Here is a 19,327-nt window from a genome sequence, read left to right as displayed (position 1 = left end):
ATATCTTGACACTCACAACATAGCATCTGTTTAATCTATATGTTGCACCATAGGGTTGGAATAGGCGAACATTTGTGATATGCTCTGTGTATTTCTCAGTTTCAAATATATAACACGTTTGGATCAATTTGTTTCGATTTGTCTACCTTCACGTTGCATTTCGAGTATTTTTTGATATGGAAGATTATTTCCAACACCAAACACAGTGCATCTTCCTTGCACGAAAGACTGAACATTGAAAAAAGAAATGCTATTTTTTGTGATAAATATTGCTAAATGGTTCGAATCCATCGGAAATTAAAGCGAGGTCATACGCTTTAAAATGCGTATTAAAATAGAAGCAACATCATTTATGTAGACATCCAGGGCGACATATAAGAGGGGTCCGGCTTAGTGCCGAAATAGGCTAAAACATTTGGTGGTCTGAATTAAGTGGACGAATTAAGCGGACAAAAATTTTATATCTGTTATCGAGAGGATTGTGTTGACTCTTTTTCTCCGTAGTTGTCAACGGCTCTCGCACTCTCCAAGCACGTATTTAAAAACAATGATACGGACACAGGAACGACGTCCGCTCAAGTACTGCAATTATGGCAGGTCCGTTTAACTACCGTAATAGAGTTATATATATATATATATATATATAACAGTGAGAAAACTAAAAATGTTCGTAAAAGTTACTTTTTTACTGTTGGTTGTGATTATTTTTAATGAATAATACACTTATGTGGTTTATTGTTTTCATAATTAAATTACACATGAGGGATCACCAAAGTCTTCAGTGCTTAGGGCACCAAATGGGCTTAATCCGCCCCTGCCTCCAACATAAAACAGTACTTTTTGTCATATACTTTTTTTGTACAATATTTGCGTGTCTTTTGTCAGTTTTTAGTTGTGTTTCCAAAATATTTGTTCTAAGCAGCATGCGGTACATGCGAGAGAGCCTAACAATGACATCAAGCGAAATAGGTAAAGTTGTAATAATGACGTTATAAATATCATCTTTCGAGGATTTTGTGATTTAACTATAGTCAAACCGCTTCCCTGGTCGGCTGCTCCTCTCAGTGCTTGCTTTATTTAGTCCTGTTATGGCACGCAGATTTCAAACGACGACAGTCAGCTTCCTGGTTGATATTGGCAAGTGCATATTCGTGTTAGCTTTAGTGCTCGTGTTAGCAATATATAGTTTGGATAACTTCGAAAGCTTTTATCTAGATTTTTCGTAGCAAAAAGCACGAGTAGCTTTTCACCTCCCCAACTAGATCTACATTAAGAACTGAACAAACAAAATTTGTAACACTCATTATAATCCAGCAACAACGGTATTGAACCGAATGGATATTTTGCGGTTATCCTGTCCATTCGGTACAAAGGCATGAGTATATACAAATATTTCGTGAGCTTTTCGCTTTCATTTCATTGTGCTTTTCCGGAATGGCTTATACAAAACGATTTGATTGGTTGATTGACCCCAAACTTACTCACTGTTACTAGTCTGTTGATATAGCGGGTTTTTCCAAAAAAAAAAACAAGGTTACTTTTTATGTAATTCAATAGTCTTGCTGCACACTGACACAATTATATTTCTGTAACGTTCCGTCTGACCAAGGTCAGAGTTAAAATATGTATGTCTTAAGAAGTTTGACCTTGGTCAGACGAAACGTAACAGAAATATATTTTGTTTAGTGTGCAGCAAGACGATTGAATTACATAAAAAGTAACCTTGTTTTTTTTTTTACTGGGGATAGTTATCTTCACTCTCGCTATATCATCCTCGCATTTTATGCATACGGATCCACCGACGCAAAAGTATAGAAAACAGAAAAGTAGTTGGTCTTGTAGAAACCCAATCGATAGCACAAGTTTACTTTTTAATAGCTGAAATTTTTCATTTGCTGAATAAACCTTATAGAAACGTGTTGTGCGAGTAATATTTGATCAATGCTAAATAACGCAAGACCGTCACGCGGTAGACTTGTACCGAACGCTGCGTCACCACCAGTTGCTGCAATACAATGACGCGAAAAGCAACTCTCGTATTGCATTTTGCTTAAACAGGTAGTTAGTTATCTTTTAAGATATTACTAATTTCTGTCGACATTCTTGTCACAATAACAGGAAGTAACAGTGCGTAATATACACTAAAAATAGGCGAAAAATTGTCCAAACGTCTGCTGCAACATATAACTTGGTGGCTAATACCATACCCGACATGATCAAGCCGGCGTTCCACCCCTCCGTGATAAATATGAAAATCCTATCAGTACCATTCGGTCTTGGACAATATCAATATATTTTAACAGGAATTTTAATGAAAAAATAAAACTATAAGAATAGAAAGCATTTGATATATATAATGGCCAAAATAAATGCATATAATTTTGTATCTGAAAAACGTAAAATTTCTATTCGACATAAAATCATACTGAAATATTGTCAAAATAATAACGTAATTGCATCTTAGTCTTTTAGTAATCATTACAGATGCAACACTGTGGGGAAGTATCGGTACAGATTCGCATTTAGATGAAGTGTCTGTAAAAAAGCCTTCCGTCGTGGCTGTGAAATCGGAGTTGGGAACTTTTGCTAGCGCTTGAGATCCGGAGCCGTATTTCAAACCTGTGCAGATGGGTCGGAATTATTTCAACTGCTCGAGTATGAATTGGAAGTCTAGGTTTCAAACTAAACGCAATATTCTCAATCCAAAGTTGCAAAGTTACCGTTTTAAAAAAATTTTCCCACTTCAAATTTTTTATAAACCCGGAGTCGTACGGAACTTTTGGTCGATTGGATAGACCTGGCTATCGGGTTACAGCGGTCATCTTGAATAGATACGGGTTTTTTATCCATCGAAAAGCCCAACATACATTCTTGAATATCATCGAAGTTTTATACTGACGAGGTCTGAATATAAGATACTCTGCTACCGTCGCCGCCACTTTGTGACAAGTTTTCCGGTCCACCAGAAGACGACTTTCGACAGAAAACAGTCAGTATATTACGATAGTTACTAAAGGTGGCTAAAATACTGAGGACACTAACAAGTGTACTTATATCGTACACGGTGTTTTTCAGCGAACGGGGGACTGTTTGAGGTATCACGAATGATACGACAGCCATGGCAAGGACATCAGAAACCATAGAAATTAAAGCACATGCCACTGATCTTCGTATAGTCTTTTGAACTGTGTTTGGTTTTTTTCCCAGGGACGAAGTTGAAATTTTTCTACTCGCATCTCGGATTGTTGACATGTAGGAACGAAATCTGCTGATCCTTCTTGCAGGCAAACGATCGCTGTCGTCTTGATTATCAATTACGTACGGTTTTGTTGAGCATTGCGACAATCGTCTGCTGTTTTGTATTGCGTTGCTACGAATCATGGGGTAAATGAAAAGACTGAGCAAAGAAAGTTGGGCAACGATTAGCAAAACTACAAGAAAATAGTATCTTAATCGATATGGAGCATCACTGCTGTAAGATGCGTTAGAATGTAATAAATTAACAACACATCCATCTGGACTAGCAGTATAGTCGGAAGGAATGACGGACATCAATACCACTCCTATCGCAGCTAGAGACAAGACAACCAACGTCACCCAGCCAAAGACAGTTACACATTTTCCTGCCAATCTCTTCATTGCTGGGTGACCGTAAAGCGCTTTCTGTCGAAACCACAAAAATAAATATATCGGATATAGCGCCATAAAATAAGTGACGTTTCCTATATCCAAAAGAACTTCACACCATCGCAACGCACCATTGATATATACCGCACTAAATATAATCTGGTCCGCAATATATCTTGGAATAGATGCCGTTACGGCAATTACAGATGCGATGTAAACCATGCCACCATTCATGTCGGATCTTTTGCTCTTCTTCGCCCATTTCTTGGTTCTGACTCCGTACATGACCAGACAAAGTAAAATCCATAGCGTGACAACCATTAGACATCCATTGATAACTTGACAAACGATGTAAATTGTATGATCAGTACGTTGTTCCACATTATCACTATCGGTAACAAGTGTAAAGGTTGAAGTATTCATTATCTATCGAAAAATCTGTTTTAGAATACGAGATGAAAAAATAAATTAAACATTGTAATCGCGGCCAATGTTATGCTGGATCTCTCGAATTTTCGAGCACACTTCAACATTATCTCACAAGAAGTTGCAACTACTTTACGTGTTACGAAGCTCGAGTGATTGAACCCATGGACTATATAGGATAGGATTTGCATATTTATCCCGGGGGAGCGGGTAAGCCGATAGAACAGCTTATTCATATGGGACACCACGATTTCTTGTCTGGTTACCAGTTCATGTCGGGTATGGTAGTAGCCAGTTATTTCTCCCAGATACATGGACATGATGGTGGAGGATGCAGTACACATCAACGGTTACGTGAACCACCCTACGACGTGAGGAGTCCAGCAATCCTCTCGCACATAACTTTCCCCAGTGGATGCGAATATATTCCTGAGCTGTCGTTCAGTAAAACATATCTGCGCATCGAATCATTCAGAGAAAGGTATTTATCTTATCAGTGGCGGCGCGTGGTCATTTTGACAACCGGGGCAAGCTACTGCGGGACCAAGTCACCCCCATCTACGGGGACAGGATGAGCGCTGTAAGTTCTCCCATCATTTTATGAGTATAAAAACCATTCCATCGGTAACAACCAATCGGCAAAAGCGACAATTTTTAACGATAAGAAAGTGTCTTTAAAACCGGTCCAAGTCAAGGAATTAATAAATATAGAAATAGTTTATTTTGAAACCTCCTTCAAAAGGAAAGGCAATATTTACCCAGATAAATACAATGACATATTAACAGAAACTTCGGGAAAGCAGACAAAACCTAAAATAAGGTTTAAAACGTTACTATGAAGAAAGGAAAGGTAATGCAAAGATAAGGACATGCGTCGCTCACTCATAGATATATATGCTGCTAGACTTCTACTGCTTGAACATATATGCAACACGCCGCGGTTTCTTGGAAGCAAAATGCTCAATAACGCGCTGATTAAAGTCATGCATCCCAGAAATAACGTCTCTGTGAATGGATAAAACAGCCAAGGAATTTAATCTATCTTGCTTCATTGTGTTTCTGAGATACGTTTTAATACGCTTCAGCGTGCTGAATGTTCGCTCTGCGTCGGCGGAAGAAATAGGCGTCGTCAAAATGATGTCCAGAAATTTTGCAGACGCCGCAAAGGTAGTTACTAGAGTGTTATCTATGAGGAACCCATAGAGCGCGCAAGTTGATGTGATGTTCAAAAAAGTTTGATTGGTGTATATACATCGCAATTCATTTTCCAATTTACCCACGTTTATCATGGGGTAAAATTTGGAGACAGTAGCCAACAAATGGATGGGAAATTGACGTGCAAATTTTGAAAAATTTTTGGGGTTCATCAAAGAGAACGCGGCAAGGTGTTCAGTGCGCAGACGATCGCCTATTTGATTCACCAGAATGTCACAGCATTCCTTTGCAGACAAAATCAAACGCTGCGTTGTTTGCCCGCGGCGTAAAGAAGCACTCCATGTGTCGTCGTATTTTATTGTTTTCCGGATACAAGATACAGCATCGCAGAAGTCTGAAATACACGACTGCACAGACGCTCCATCCATTAGCCTTGACTGCAATGCGCCGTATAATACATCCACGTGATAGAATATTGTGGAGAAAAAAGCGAGAAAAAATGAAAACTCACCATCTTCTAGCAGACGCTTTAGACCTGCCGCCTCCCTCACAGAACAGAGCGTTCGTCCCAAACCGGAGAGCTCTGAATGCCATTGAAACACTCAATGAGCTCAGACCTAATTTCGGACACGCCCTGCACCAAGCGTGATTGGAAGTTCCAACGTGTTGGTGCACAAGCTGGGAGACGGCGGCTACATATCTGGCGAAGGAGGTCAGAGCGTTTCGGCGAAACGGAAAAAAATGAAGAAAACCCCGAAACATTTGCAAAAAATATACGGACGAGAGGGGTATCAAGACACATATTTTCAATAACGAAGTTAAATTGGTGTGCATAACAATGTAAAAAATGCGCATGAGGAAAATCTTCTTTTATATAAACTTGAACACCATGTTTCGACCCACTCATGATTGCCGCGCCGTCATAAGTTTGAGCTATCAATTTTGACTTCGCGTTGTAAGGCTGTAACACTTCTTTCAGTACAGCCGATATCCCGCAAGCCGTGCGATCAACGATTGGTACAAAACTGTGAAATCTCTCGGTAGGTTTACCATCTTTCACAAACCGAAAAATCACAGCCAGTTGGGAAACGCACGTGATGTCAGTTGTCTCGTCAGACTGAATCGAAAGGAACTGGCAATTCTCAATTTCCAGAGTCAAATGTTGTAAATAAATTTTATACATTGAGTCGAGCAAATCATTTTGGATATCCTTAGATGTCCCTTTCGAAACAGTTGCGGCATCAAGATGATCTCTCAATACTGTATCTAGGGATGCGGTGTATTCCACCATATCCAAAAATACCCCTCTATTAGAAGAGCCAGCCCGTTCATCGTGCCCACGGAGGGACAGCTCGTGACAACCAATGAACTTCAAAACATCTATCAATCGACCGAGAACATGGCGGTTTTTCTCGACGTTTTGGTTGTGCCGACGAATAGAAACCGCGCGTCCTTCATCCAACTGTGCTGCAATATTAACATTTCCGAATGTTCGGTATTTTACTGCATTGTCCAGATGCTCCATAGAAGATTGATGATCCCTGACACGCTCGGAAAGATGTTTAAGATCTCTAAAACCAAATTTACACCAGTGAGTCACGGGCGGTAGCAAAAAGTAGGCAATAAAAACAAAAAAGTGCATTTTTGTCCTCGCTGTAACACAACCATTCGTGTTTTTTATACCAAGTTTCTGCGCAGAATGTACGCCGACGCTTACCTCCATCATGGGATTGTTCCAGTGAACAATTTTTTGGTTGATAAGGCCCAAGACGTTGTACCTCTAATTTTTGTTCCAGCGGCAGCTGCGAAAACGGAGTGCGAAGTAGTGCATCAACCTTATTCATTATGAGGTCTAAGGCTAAGAAATGCGAAGCCGGAAAGAAGTGAGGAGCTCAAAAGGAATGTGGAAAATCGAAAGCAAATGGACTAAAGGTCTCTAACTGATTCAAATAGCGAAACAAGCGACAAAAACGAAGGCGAGGAAACTATCAACTCTTCAAGCAACCAACGAACGAGAAGGAATGCGTGAATATGTCAACACGTTGTTGTAAGAAACGTCGGCATTGTGTCGTCATAATTTCGGGGCTAGCCCCGATGATTTAGTAAAAGAAACAGAAAACAAACGAGACAAACGCGGCGAGTGGAAGATAAAAGAGAGAATACGATATACAATGAGCAACCGGGGCAAAATCGGCGTCGCCCCGTCGACGTTCGGCGAAGGCTTTGCGAGCGAAAAATGAACCATGTCGGGAGAATATGGCTAGTGTAGACAGTTTGTGCAACCGATATTGAGGTATTTTTCGAATATTTTTTATTATACCGAAAAAAACAACTGGGGCATTGCCCCGGTTGGCCCTATTGACGCGCCGCCACTGTATCTTATAATCGTTGAATGGTTTCTGATCTCGATAATAAGAAATTTTAAAAATAAAAAAGCACTCCATTTGCCTATCCACGCAAACGGCGAAGTGTAATTTCGTTACACGATAAAACTGGGGATCATGAAAATTCCATTAATTGAGAAAATCAATCTGAAGTATCGCATAAAATAACTGTCACATATAATGAATTACTGCGTTTTCCCTCATTTGGACATGCACTAAGGGTAGACTCAACTTAAGCTAAACAACTCACGCTTCGAATTATCTCATATTCATCTCTGGTATAGAATATAATGAATAAACACTAACCTGTCACCTCTACGACCTCGTCAATTAGACACAAACTTTGCGGAGTCAGAATCTAAAATACCACTTAAAAAATATAATTTCTCTGTTACTCATATTTATCATATGAATATGACGCCTACCTCATTTTTTGGTTCAGCTGACTTTTTGCAGCCCATTCACTATACTTCTAAGAAATAAAGATATTCTTAGGTAAGTCATATATGTAGGTTATAGGTAATTGAAACATCTATTGCAGATGGGCACTACTTGATGGTCCTATAATTGACTGGAAATCCATGCAACGCTGATATCGCTCGATTCAGGTACACTCGCCATTATGAAATATACAATAAATTTACACAACTTTTACGAGGTTATTTCAAAATTATTGTTAAAAATTTAGTAATTCATGTATAAAGTTTAAATATCAGTTATACTTATTTACTTTCACACATTTAATAAACTTCTCGGTAATTTTCGTGGTAGATTTCAAATTTTGTTGCACCTGTGCTTAATTTAATACATTTCAAATCCCCGGACAAGGGGTCGCATTAATCACAACGAATTCATTGATAAAATTTGATAACACAGTATTAATGCATACTGTCTTATTCTTGAAAGTGTTTACAAATTAGCCAAATATATCAAGAATCTATATATGTATAACGTATTCCGAATACAAAAAATACCTCTTCTGAATGAGGTACCACATTTAAAAACCGACTCAAGTACTAAACCTAAAAATGACGAAAGCGCGAGGTGATGATCATTTCATACACATTTGATTCTCACCAAAATTATACTAACTCTCGTTCTCATCATTAGAAGTTGAATTCTCTCGTTATATAAACATCATTTTTACCAACAAACTAAAAAATTGTTAACTTATTGCTCAACGCAACACGATGTATATCTGTATACTGCACCGTACTGCTTAGATGGGCCATTCCAGGCAAAAGTTAAATTCCATAAAACTTTTAAAAAGTGTAGTGAAAGTAATTTATTTTCATTTTTGATATCAAAAGACATTGGAATTTTATTGGACTGCATTCATTTCATCGAACAATTTAGGATTTCACCCAGGTTTTTGATGGTTTATAAAAAAATGGCCTGAAATGTAGAAATTTTGGTATAATTGACATATTTTGTGGTGATTCCTGACACAAAGTGTTTGATTGTGTGGTACAGTTATTTCATATGGAATTGACGCACTGGATTTAAGTTAATAAAGTTTAAATGTTTGCAGTGCTGTAGGACATTTTTTCACCCATTTAACGATTTATTACCAGAATTTTAGGAGATGATGGAGGCCGCTATTCCGAAGTGGAAAAATGTCCTGTAGTGTCACATACAATATGCACATTATTGGAATGGATTTTCAGTGTTACATTAAGTAACTTGAGCAACACATAGAGGGGTAGTTCAGCTACTGCACCAGAAAATATTATGGGCTCCTACAGTACCATCGCAAAAATTTACAGCACAACACAACGTACTGTTAGTGCATGGTGGATTTGCCGTCCTGTAGTGTCACGCTATATTTTACTATATTTTTTTTTATCTAAGTAAGTAAGGTTAACTAAGTAAGGTTGGGTGTAACTTTTGTGCAAGCAACTGATTGGACAATGAAACAAAACATGTAGCTGAAAATGGGAAAATATATCGAATTTAACAACATGCAAAATTTCTGAAATTGTCCTGTAGTGTCACTTGGAATAGCCCAGATTGATTGAAATTAAGCTAAACAAAGTCTCAAACGCCGGTGCAAATCTTGGAAACTTTCGTCTATAAAGCGTTAAAAAAATTGGTAAATCAACTTCAATTTAACAGTATTATCCATTATTAAATTTTGAATAGAATTAATTTCTGAGACTAAAGACGCGCATTTATAAATTCTCGCTGTAGAATGGTTTTATTTGAGACAAAATGTTGGTAAGTAAAGTACAATTTGTTTGCAATATTCTGTAAGCTAATTCCAAATCACTCAGGTTATCACGACGCGGTGCGACTTTGCTATGTTGTTTTAAGTCTGGTCCGAACTTAATTTGGGATAATTTAGTGGAAGATTAATTGTTTGTCGTAGAACTCTTGATATGTGAAAAATTGATATGACAGTTGTTATATAAATTCGAAACAACTAAGTTGATATCGTTTAAACGGCATTTCAAATGTAACCAAAGTTGGAAATATTTAAAAGTATTGTGTGGCACAACATGATTTCACTTTCGGTACACTACACGCACCTCATATCATAACAGATGCGTTCAAATCACATGGATTTGGAGTTTGAACTTGAAAATTAAGTATATTGCTTATAAACATCTTTCAGCATGTATTATACTGACCAACGGCATTTTGGTTGAATATAAATATCAGCAACTCGTTATAACCAGACTTGCGATACACGTATTCAAATCGACAGCGCGGCTTGTCTGATTTGTGATGACGCATTAGTTATTGACCTGTGGGAGTAAACCATAATTAAATAAATGCATCGCGAGGTATCATAAGACCTGCAACAAGTATCAAAGATCATTTTCACATTTTGCAAAAATTGTGTCACAAATATTTAGTTCAGAGTTATTGGCGGGTTTTTCTGTTGAGTTATTGGCCAACGATAGCCATATTTTCGATGGAGATTGTCCTGATAATTTCCTATGAAATCGCGATAGACGTATTTCCCACTAAAATCAAACACAACGAAGCTAACCTATCGTGCTTATTCTGGAACACGTGGTTTCCAGCGCTGCCACTTTACATGTTTTATAACTAGATCCAGATGTTTTGTTTGAGATCTAGATGTAAAATTTGGAGTCTAGATGTTAGCTATAAAATCTAGAGATATTTTTTTTTCAACGTTCTAAATATTATCCGGTAGGAAATAAGAAAGCGATGTGTATAATTACTAAACGAATGGTATTTAGAATTAGATGTAAAGTTGATAAAACTAATCATATGTCTGATATGAAACCCAAGGGATTTTCATCACAAAACTGAAGAGAGCAATATATATCTGTTTAAACTTTAAATTTGATTTTTTTTTCTTATATTTTTCAAATTATTATTTCTACAGTGTGTGCAGTTGACAAATTAGCCTACAGCTACACCAGTTTGCCGTATAGCATCACACCGATGTGAGGCGTATTTCAATACAAAAAAATAAACCCTTGTTTCAAGTGTGACTGACGATGACAACAGTGACTGGTTGGTGTTTGCTGTGGTACCGGTTGTACGCAATAAGAGATGCCACTCTTCCTTGCGCTTCAAGGCACATTTATCTATCTAATACATTTGATACCTAAAATGTAATACATCACTGGTTTGTTTGGGACTACGTTCAGAGTAAGTGACAAATGATATGGAGCATAGTAAGATCAACGGGCCTTTTCAAGTTAAAATCTTAATTATTTATATATTATTCAATGTAATAATATTCGCTAGCACCTCTATCCGCTTTCGCCGTACGAACACGTTTTGTGTGCAAATATAATAAAATAATCAATGTATATATCAGCAATGACAGGATCTCTTAAATTCAATGCTCGCACAAAAAGATCAAATTACAACATTTTTGTATCATGATAATCAAAACTATTATTGCACGTAATTATATATTGTGGCAAACAGAAAATATATGATAAAATCAACGGAGAAGGTATCGAAGTGATATATTATCGAGAGTGGAGAGTATGCAATCAGTCTTTTGGAGTCAAGACTTGCCGTGCTCATGTCCTTGTCCAACGCCCAGTATTTTTCCAACACCCTGTAAGATATCATTTTTTTATACGAATAGTTAAATAGGAGATAAAGAAATTGTCAGTCTATCTTCATTCAAAGAAAAATATGGGTTATGGTTCAGTATCGTTGGTACAATCATGATAAAACTATTTCTGTTTATCCATTAGCGAACAACGCATGGCATTAAGACTCCACTTGCTTTATTGTTCACTGAAATGAAGGAGGCGAACTAACCTGACTTTTGCCGTGATCAAACCCACTTTCTCTTTCTAGCTTTACCATTTCCCGTGGTCTTACTACCACTGTCATTGCTCTTCTTGGGTGCGATGTGGAATTTCCCCTTGTATAATGAATAGTCCTTCCGTGATGGAGCGTACAGCTTCCGGGTGGTAACGGTACAGCTACAAATTCATCCTGGGTGGCGTAAATATAAACATTTACGTTAAATCCAGTCACCGAGGTTATAACAAAATATATACTACACTCAAGTATTTAGTGTCAACGCAAATTAATTGTATTAAATAGAATTATTCCGAAGATTTCGTAGTATGTGGTCATAAGTTTAGTTTTAGAATAAAGAAAACCTCGTTGGCATCGCAACTCAGAGTATGATGTCCTAATTGGACTGGTTGATGTGAACGGAGTGGCTTCTTATGTGAACCAGGGACAAACTGCATACATCCGTTGTCTTCAGTAGCATTATCCAACGATAACCAAAAAGATATTGCTCGTTTGTCAGGAAGATTTGGCCAGTATGACTCATCTTGGTGCCACGGCATTATGGTGTCTGTGTGTGGGGCCTGAAATGGAGAAAATGTTCATTCATTCACAAATTAATTTTAAGTAATGCTCTACAAAAAGACTCGATGTAATTGTGAGTGTGAAACTAATCTTATTCTCGATATTATACAACCTACCTTTGAAATCATCATATCAAAATCAAACTCCATATCTTCTCCAAAAATCACTTGCGCGCACTTGATTGCTCTCCTATGATAAGGTCCCTGCAGAAGGTTTTCTACAAAGAGTGACGGCCACATTATCTGACAAATGTTTTCTGTGTTCTTCACCTAGAATAATTTTTCATTAATCACTGTTTGTATTAAATAAATAAAACTTTATATTGCATGTGAGGTAGCTACAGTTTGGCGGTATATTTGCGATGATGCCGCAGGTGGGAAATTTTAAATTTGGTTGAAAATAACGCTACAGAAAATCGGGACAACTCTCTGCATGAGTGGGTCCAGCACTCAACAAGGTCAATATAAATTTTATCATCAAAGTTTTAAGAAAATTACAATAAAGATAGCTAAGTATGTTAGAATATAAATCGACCTAAGCTATATATATTTAAATACCGCAAATATGTATTCGCGCTCTATAAGGTATGCCTATTATCACACCGCTGAAAGCTTTCTCATACTACTTGCACTAAAGTCGAAAATCTAACTTTACCTTTCGATCTAAGTGATTACCAAGATCGTGTCGATGAGTAGCGGCATCGATTTCTCCCGATAAAAGTTGATCATAAATATTCCGGTATGTTTCCAGTTCCACATTATTAAGAATATCTTTGATTTTCTGGAAACATATACGAATATGAAGATCTATAACGTTTACACTGTATTTAATATTGTCGATGACTACGCGATTACAATTCGATATGTAATGTGTTTAAATTGATTCATCCATCGACCATGTCCGTGAACTGGGAATTTTTAACTGGCTGCTTTTTTCAATGCCGCGATATACGCATTCCATTGATAACTCGGATCGGTGTTGTACCAAGTATGAAGCAATTCCGTATGGTTTTATCTACAAAATAAATTCGAATATTCTGCTTTGATACTAGAGCATACCATATATCCTTCTTCTTCAAATTTTGTTTTCCAATCTGACGTGTTTCGTGTCTTCAACCATTCTTCTGGAGATAGTGAGTTTTCCCAATTGACAGTGGTTCTCACCATATTCACTATTTCTGTTATTGCGTAAGATACTTAAGGATTGAGAAGTCTAAGAGAACCATCATTACGGTTATGGCCTTTCGTTAATAACCTACATTATATATATCTAATCCACAAATTTTCGACCTCCACTTTCCCACATTTAAATGTCGCATGACTCCCAAGATCAAAACTGCCAATGAAATCGGTAACCTATATCAGTAGGTCTTAGACCTCAAAATTCTGTTCATTTCGCCGAGGGAAAATTTAGCTTGAGATATGCTTTACCTTTCAGTATCGTGATGCTATTCATACAATTCACTCTGCAAAATAAAGGTTAAAACTGAACTTTATCGGAGCAGAAGACATTGAACAAATTATATCATTTCACTGTTCAGAAACAAATGCGGCACGTCAGAAAATTGCAAGCCCATAGTGCAAACAACCGAATCATGTTGTCATAGCATGTCATGCTATGGAATATTGACCAAGTTAAAATGCGTTCATGCTAGGCATGGTCAACAAAAAGTCTCAGACAGTTTCACGTTTCTCCAACAGCTTCAGATTAAAGTCAGTAAAGTATATATATGTTATATTGCGGACTAAGGATGTAGAAGTAATTGTCAAATGCGGCAGGGGGAACTTTACGTTGCTATTGCCTTTGTTTTTCGCCCAGTTCGGTAGTCTTATACCCTTTGTTTCAACGTTCGGTTTGGTTAATGATTAAACGACATTTGTTTTGTAAAACTAGATAATAATTTAAATATATTTTTTAAATGTTCAGATGTCAAACTTCCACTATTTATCTACCTATGATTTGACGAGCCGAATCTAAGCCCCCAGATTTCATATCGGTGGCAGGTACAACAATCATAGTGTTCATGATTTATTATGGCAATGTGTTTCATTTGAAGGCAGTTGACTATATTAGCAGTGTATGTATAAATATCTGGTTTGCATTATATCCATAAACCAGTTCAAGCTGTGCTGAAGCAGTTGAGTCTGTCTTTCTGTATTTTTCTGGATAACATGGTGCATTTTTCCGAAGTTCAACTAACTTTTTGAGATTTAATAGTATTGTATAATGATATCTTCAATTGGTTTTTCATTGTAACTGTTTTTCTCTTATTATTATACAGTATATTTTTCAATATTCTGTAGATGTAGCACTTATTACCATTTCATTTTTAAATCCCTGTTCGACTTCATTTTAACAACAATGATTATTTGATCATGCAAAACTTCGTTGTTCAAATTAATATCTGACTGTAACAATGACATCAGATAGATTGAAAAAGTTTATTCAATTCGTCAAACCATAAGACATACAATGTATACAAACATATATAGATAATAAATAGATAGATGCTTAGGCTGGGAGGCAACGATACAACCATTTGGGTTTTTTAGAGTCTGTTGCCCCAAGACACGTTTCTCAGTCAGGTCAATATAACCGAAATCGAAAGTTAGCTGAATATCAAATAGCTAGAAATTACTTACTGAGAACAGTATGGTGTTGCCTAATTCTAGAATATATTATTTGAGGCGGTTGTCAGTGATTTCCCAACACCCCTAGAATTTCAAATATCTCCCGAGATGTGGCGCCACACTTGCATTCCTAACTTGAATATCCAGAAATTGACATGCATACTATTGCACATTGCGAGTCAATTTTAGGGCACATGTAAGTTAAAAATAGTTTTATCGTCAATAGAAAAATATCTGTCACGCCTAAATTTCGATACAAACCCCCTGAAATGAAAATCTATGGATACAAGCCGTTGTTGTTGATGTAAATATATTTTAGTTGGGTAAATATTGAACAATTGGGCAAGATTGAACAATTCAGAGAAAGACGAAAGGAACGTGCCAGTGCCGGTAGTTTGATTAAGCTTTTTATGCCCGTCCTGATTAAATCATAATCAGGTCGTGTAAATTTTAGAGAAAAAATAAATGGAGTAGCCTTCTAACGACTTCTTCCGTCTTCAAGTACAGAAGTACTGAAAATATCAAACTGATTGTTCAAACACGATTTTACATATCACTGTGTTATGGACAACACCATTTGGTTACATACTGGTAACTATTTTTGCAATTTGGAGGGTCTGGGGTCGGAAAAGACAACTGACAAGTCTGAAAGTGGGAAAGCTAGAAAGTGAATACAACAGAGTTGTGAAGAAATGTGATATGACTTTTTGCCCACAAATATTGCACTCATAACTACACAAGCCAGTTTAATTCTGTAATTTGATTTTTTTAATTCTGTCGAACTTATATTTGGCCACTTCATGAATGGTATTAATCAGCACTTCACTATATCTCAGGATGTCCTGTTCACTTTATAACAAAGTTAAGGACTAAAGAGTTTTCACTATGAATAGTATAGTATGCTGGGCATTGCTGGCAGGTGATGGAAATTTTAAAGACACCCACAAATTTTCCAATTGCAAGTGTGCTTTCTGTTTTAATATGGTTGTTTGTATTGTGTTACTTTTGATAAATATGCCTTGAATTGTTCATCCTATTTCAATGGCAAAATTATCCATGTTGTATTTTTTATGAGCTCCTGCAACCTTACTCTGTGGATATTATTTTGGCAATATCTACTTTTTCCTCTTCTGCTGCCAATAAGTGGTTATGTACCACCTAGAACACCAGCATAATTTGAATTTTCTACTGTAACATCAATGTTTCACTTTTGCTCATGGTATTTCTTTGTGTGAGTGTGTAATTGAGATTGCTTTTACTGTTTTAATAAATGATTTTACACCTCCATGTTGCCTGCTAATATTGACAGTGTTTGGATATTGTTTTGGTAAATAGTTCCAATGTATATAGCTTTTTTGTGTTTTTTCCTGTGTTACTAGTCACTATTTTCTTCTAACATTGGCACGCATTGTTAGGTATTTGTATTCACAGCTATTGTCACTCTATTTTTATCCCCATTATTCAAAACGTCATGCTGCTTTTCAACCATGTATTTATTTATCTGCCTTGCACATTTGATAGGTTTTTAGCTTGGCCATAGATTTTGACTTATATATTTCTATGCTATATAGGATTCTCAGACCCAAAATATACAGAATTCGAGATCAGCTTTTTTTTATATATATTTACTGCAAGGCTAATCCTGGCGATTTCTCAGCTACCATAATCGTATACGAACATTTGAAACATCTATCAGAGACGGAGGAGGTCGTTGGGATTCTATTACATTTAATTTTATCTACCTGAATTTTGCTGTCTTATTTCGAACGCAACATTTATTTTACTCCATGTAAATTATTCACTGATTCAAGCAATTATTTGGCTTTTATCATTTTAAATTGAGTTATAAGAACTGCCCGATTTTGAATCGTGTCCATATTTTTTGTATAATCGTATTATTTTTACTTTTTGGTGGGTGGGCACGTACTTGTACGTTTTTTAACTTTATTTTAAGTTATGCTCGCCTTCCAGGTATCTCTGTATTTGTTGTTTGTTTACTTTTTTGTATTGTTCCGTTTTAGTTAGAGAGCCGAAATAAAATGATTGATTGATTGATTGAATGATTATTATCGTATCTTGTACCACTGTCACTTTTATCTTATCAAAGTGCCATGCTAACTTTTTTGATCAATCTTCAATTCTACCGGGAACCTTTGACATACACGTAAATATTCAGAATGTGCTCCGCCACAAGCCACATATTATTACCCCTCGGACGACAAAGACACGCTTGTATCCGTCTTGTCGTTCACATACTTTGCGAAACAGCCGTGATTTCAATTTTTCATAAATACGGCGTGATTTTCCGCTGACCACGGAACAATGCTAATCTTTTTCTGAGTGGAACTTCAATCTTCTTTTTTTCTACATTCCTGTTTTAATCAACTTCAATGTAGCAAAAATTCTTAAACGAAAAATCTTAACATTATTGCTTCTCATTTATGTCAGAGGAATTTCAACAAGTGAACGGCTCACGTCATATCGTCCCATGGCAGTCAAAGCGCGTCGATACAGAGGTTAAAATATACCTTCATTTTTGTTGTTGTTCAAGAAATGGAGGAGGGTAAGAATGAATCCATCCACCGGGTATTTCGTTATCAAACTTCCAGTTCGGTCAATATTAGTGTTGAGCCAAGATTCAAATTCGAATTGAATCTACGCATATTCAGGACTCGAATAATCGAGTCCACGTCAATTAGGTTTTTTCTAGTTGACGCCTAGGTTATACACTTTCGCTCTTTTCTATTGTTTTTGCACCCAGTTACATTAGCATTGGCATCAATGGAGAATTTCGCCCATAAATTTGCTTCAACGTAAAGATTGCACCCATGGACATTTGCACTCGCCCACAAACGATTATAGCCACATGCATTTGCATCCCTGGACATTTGTACCCACGTACATATATATGCATAAACGAATTGTATGTTGGAGCAATTTATTTGTATTTTCGGTTTACGCACAAACACAGTTTGTAGACTCAATACGTTCAATAAGTGTATTGTTGAAACGAAAATGGGGCAAATATAGATTTATTCAATCCATGTCTACTCATAGTCACCAAGGAATACAGCATAGTGCTAAAAAACTCCTCTCCTTCTGTTTGAGTTAACTAACTTTTTGAAATTGCTATTCTATAACTAATTATTAGATTTAGTTTTCAATAAAAAAGGGTTTATTGCACATCAATATCTAATTATCAATTAGAATTAGTTGAATAGTTAGCAAACTCTCGATATATATTCATAAAAAAATAGTTGTGAAAAAACATAAAAATAATTGAAAAAAAAGAAATAAAAAAAAAATTGAAATTAAAAAAAAAATTGAAAAATAAAACAAAAAAAAAAAATTAAAAAAAAAATTAAAATTAAAAAAAAAAATTTAAAAAAAAAAAAAATTTGAAAAAAAAAATTGGATAAAAAGAAAATAAAAAGGTTGACAACGATGGTCCGCCTCGTGGCCCATCGTTGTCACGCGTTTTTATTTTTGGAAAATTTGATGCTGCTTGGGACCAACGTTGTCAGGATTAATCCTACACGCACAAATGTGTTTCCTGGGTTTCTAACTCACTACTGATTTTCATGAGCAATATCCAATAAATTCAACATGAAAATGTTCTATAAATTCTCCATGCTACAAGTTCAACCACAAGCAATATATTTATAATAATGATAAGAGAATATAGAATTGGATACGAAAATTTGTTTTTACGTGTAGAAGGTAATTTAATTGGAAAATGCTGCTTAACTGCTCAGACACTCGTGCGATGCCGGTACGGTACCGTCTGACCGTACCGGTACCCAAACAATCACTCGTGAAAGAATGGGAGATACGTATAGTCTCGTAGAATATAGTCTACTGAAACACTCTCTGCGCCTGCCCCATACCGTACAGCCGTAACGTACCGATCCAGACAAATGATAAATCGCCCGTGCTCAACCATTTATTTCAATCCATACCTCGACTCACTATATTCTACTAGGATCGAGGTATGGATTGAAATAAATGGTTGAGCACGGGCGATTTATCATTTGTCTGGATCGGTACGTTACGGCTGTACGGTATGGGGCAGGCGCAGAGAGTGTTTCAGTAGTCTATATTCTACGAGACTATCCGTATCTCCCATTCTTGCATGAGTGATTGTATGGCTACCGGTACGGTCAGACGCAAAGCGACTATAACCGACTACCGGTATTTGGTAAGACGGTACGGTACCGGCATCGCGAGTGTCCAGACAACTGAGTAGTTAAGCAGCATTCTCCAATTAAATTACCTTATACA

General features: G+C 36.7%; 2 protein-coding genes across 2 annotated transcripts; both read right to left on the bottom strand.

The window, feature by feature from the left end:
* Positions 1–2,319: 2,319 nt before the first annotated feature.
* LOC144428279 (uncharacterized) lies at positions 2,320–4,107 on the bottom strand. The gene has a single exon (XM_078117284.1). It carries the CDS (start codon positions 4,048–4,050, stop codon positions 2,890–2,892), a length of 1,161 nt encoding a protein of 386 aa, XP_077973410.1. The 5' UTR covers positions 4,051–4,107; the 3' UTR covers positions 2,320–2,889.
* Positions 4,108–11,396: 7,289 nt separating this feature from the next.
* Positions 11,397–14,430, bottom strand: LOC120337900 (putative alpha-ketoglutarate-dependent hypophosphite dioxygenase). Its single transcript, XM_078117420.1, has 7 exons — positions 13,847–14,430; positions 13,475–13,593; positions 13,071–13,196; positions 12,533–12,685; positions 12,200–12,415; positions 11,850–12,029; positions 11,397–11,640 (listed from the first exon to the last, which is right to left on the bottom strand). The coding sequence occupies exons 1-7, from the start codon at positions 13,869–13,871 to the stop codon at positions 11,587–11,589; spliced, it is 873 nt and encodes a 290-aa protein (XP_077973546.1). The 5' UTR covers positions 13,872–14,430; the 3' UTR covers positions 11,397–11,586.
* Positions 14,431–19,327: the final 4,897 nt, after the last annotated feature.

The sequence above is a fragment of the Styela clava genome, chromosome 10 (assembly GCF_964204865.1).
Source record: "Styela clava chromosome 10, kaStyClav1.hap1.2, whole genome shotgun sequence".
NCBI lineage: Eukaryota > Metazoa > Chordata > Ascidiacea > Stolidobranchia > Styelidae > Styela > Styela clava.
The sequence above is the reverse complement of the archived record's forward strand: the minus strand, read 5'-3'. Positions and strand labels throughout refer to the sequence as shown.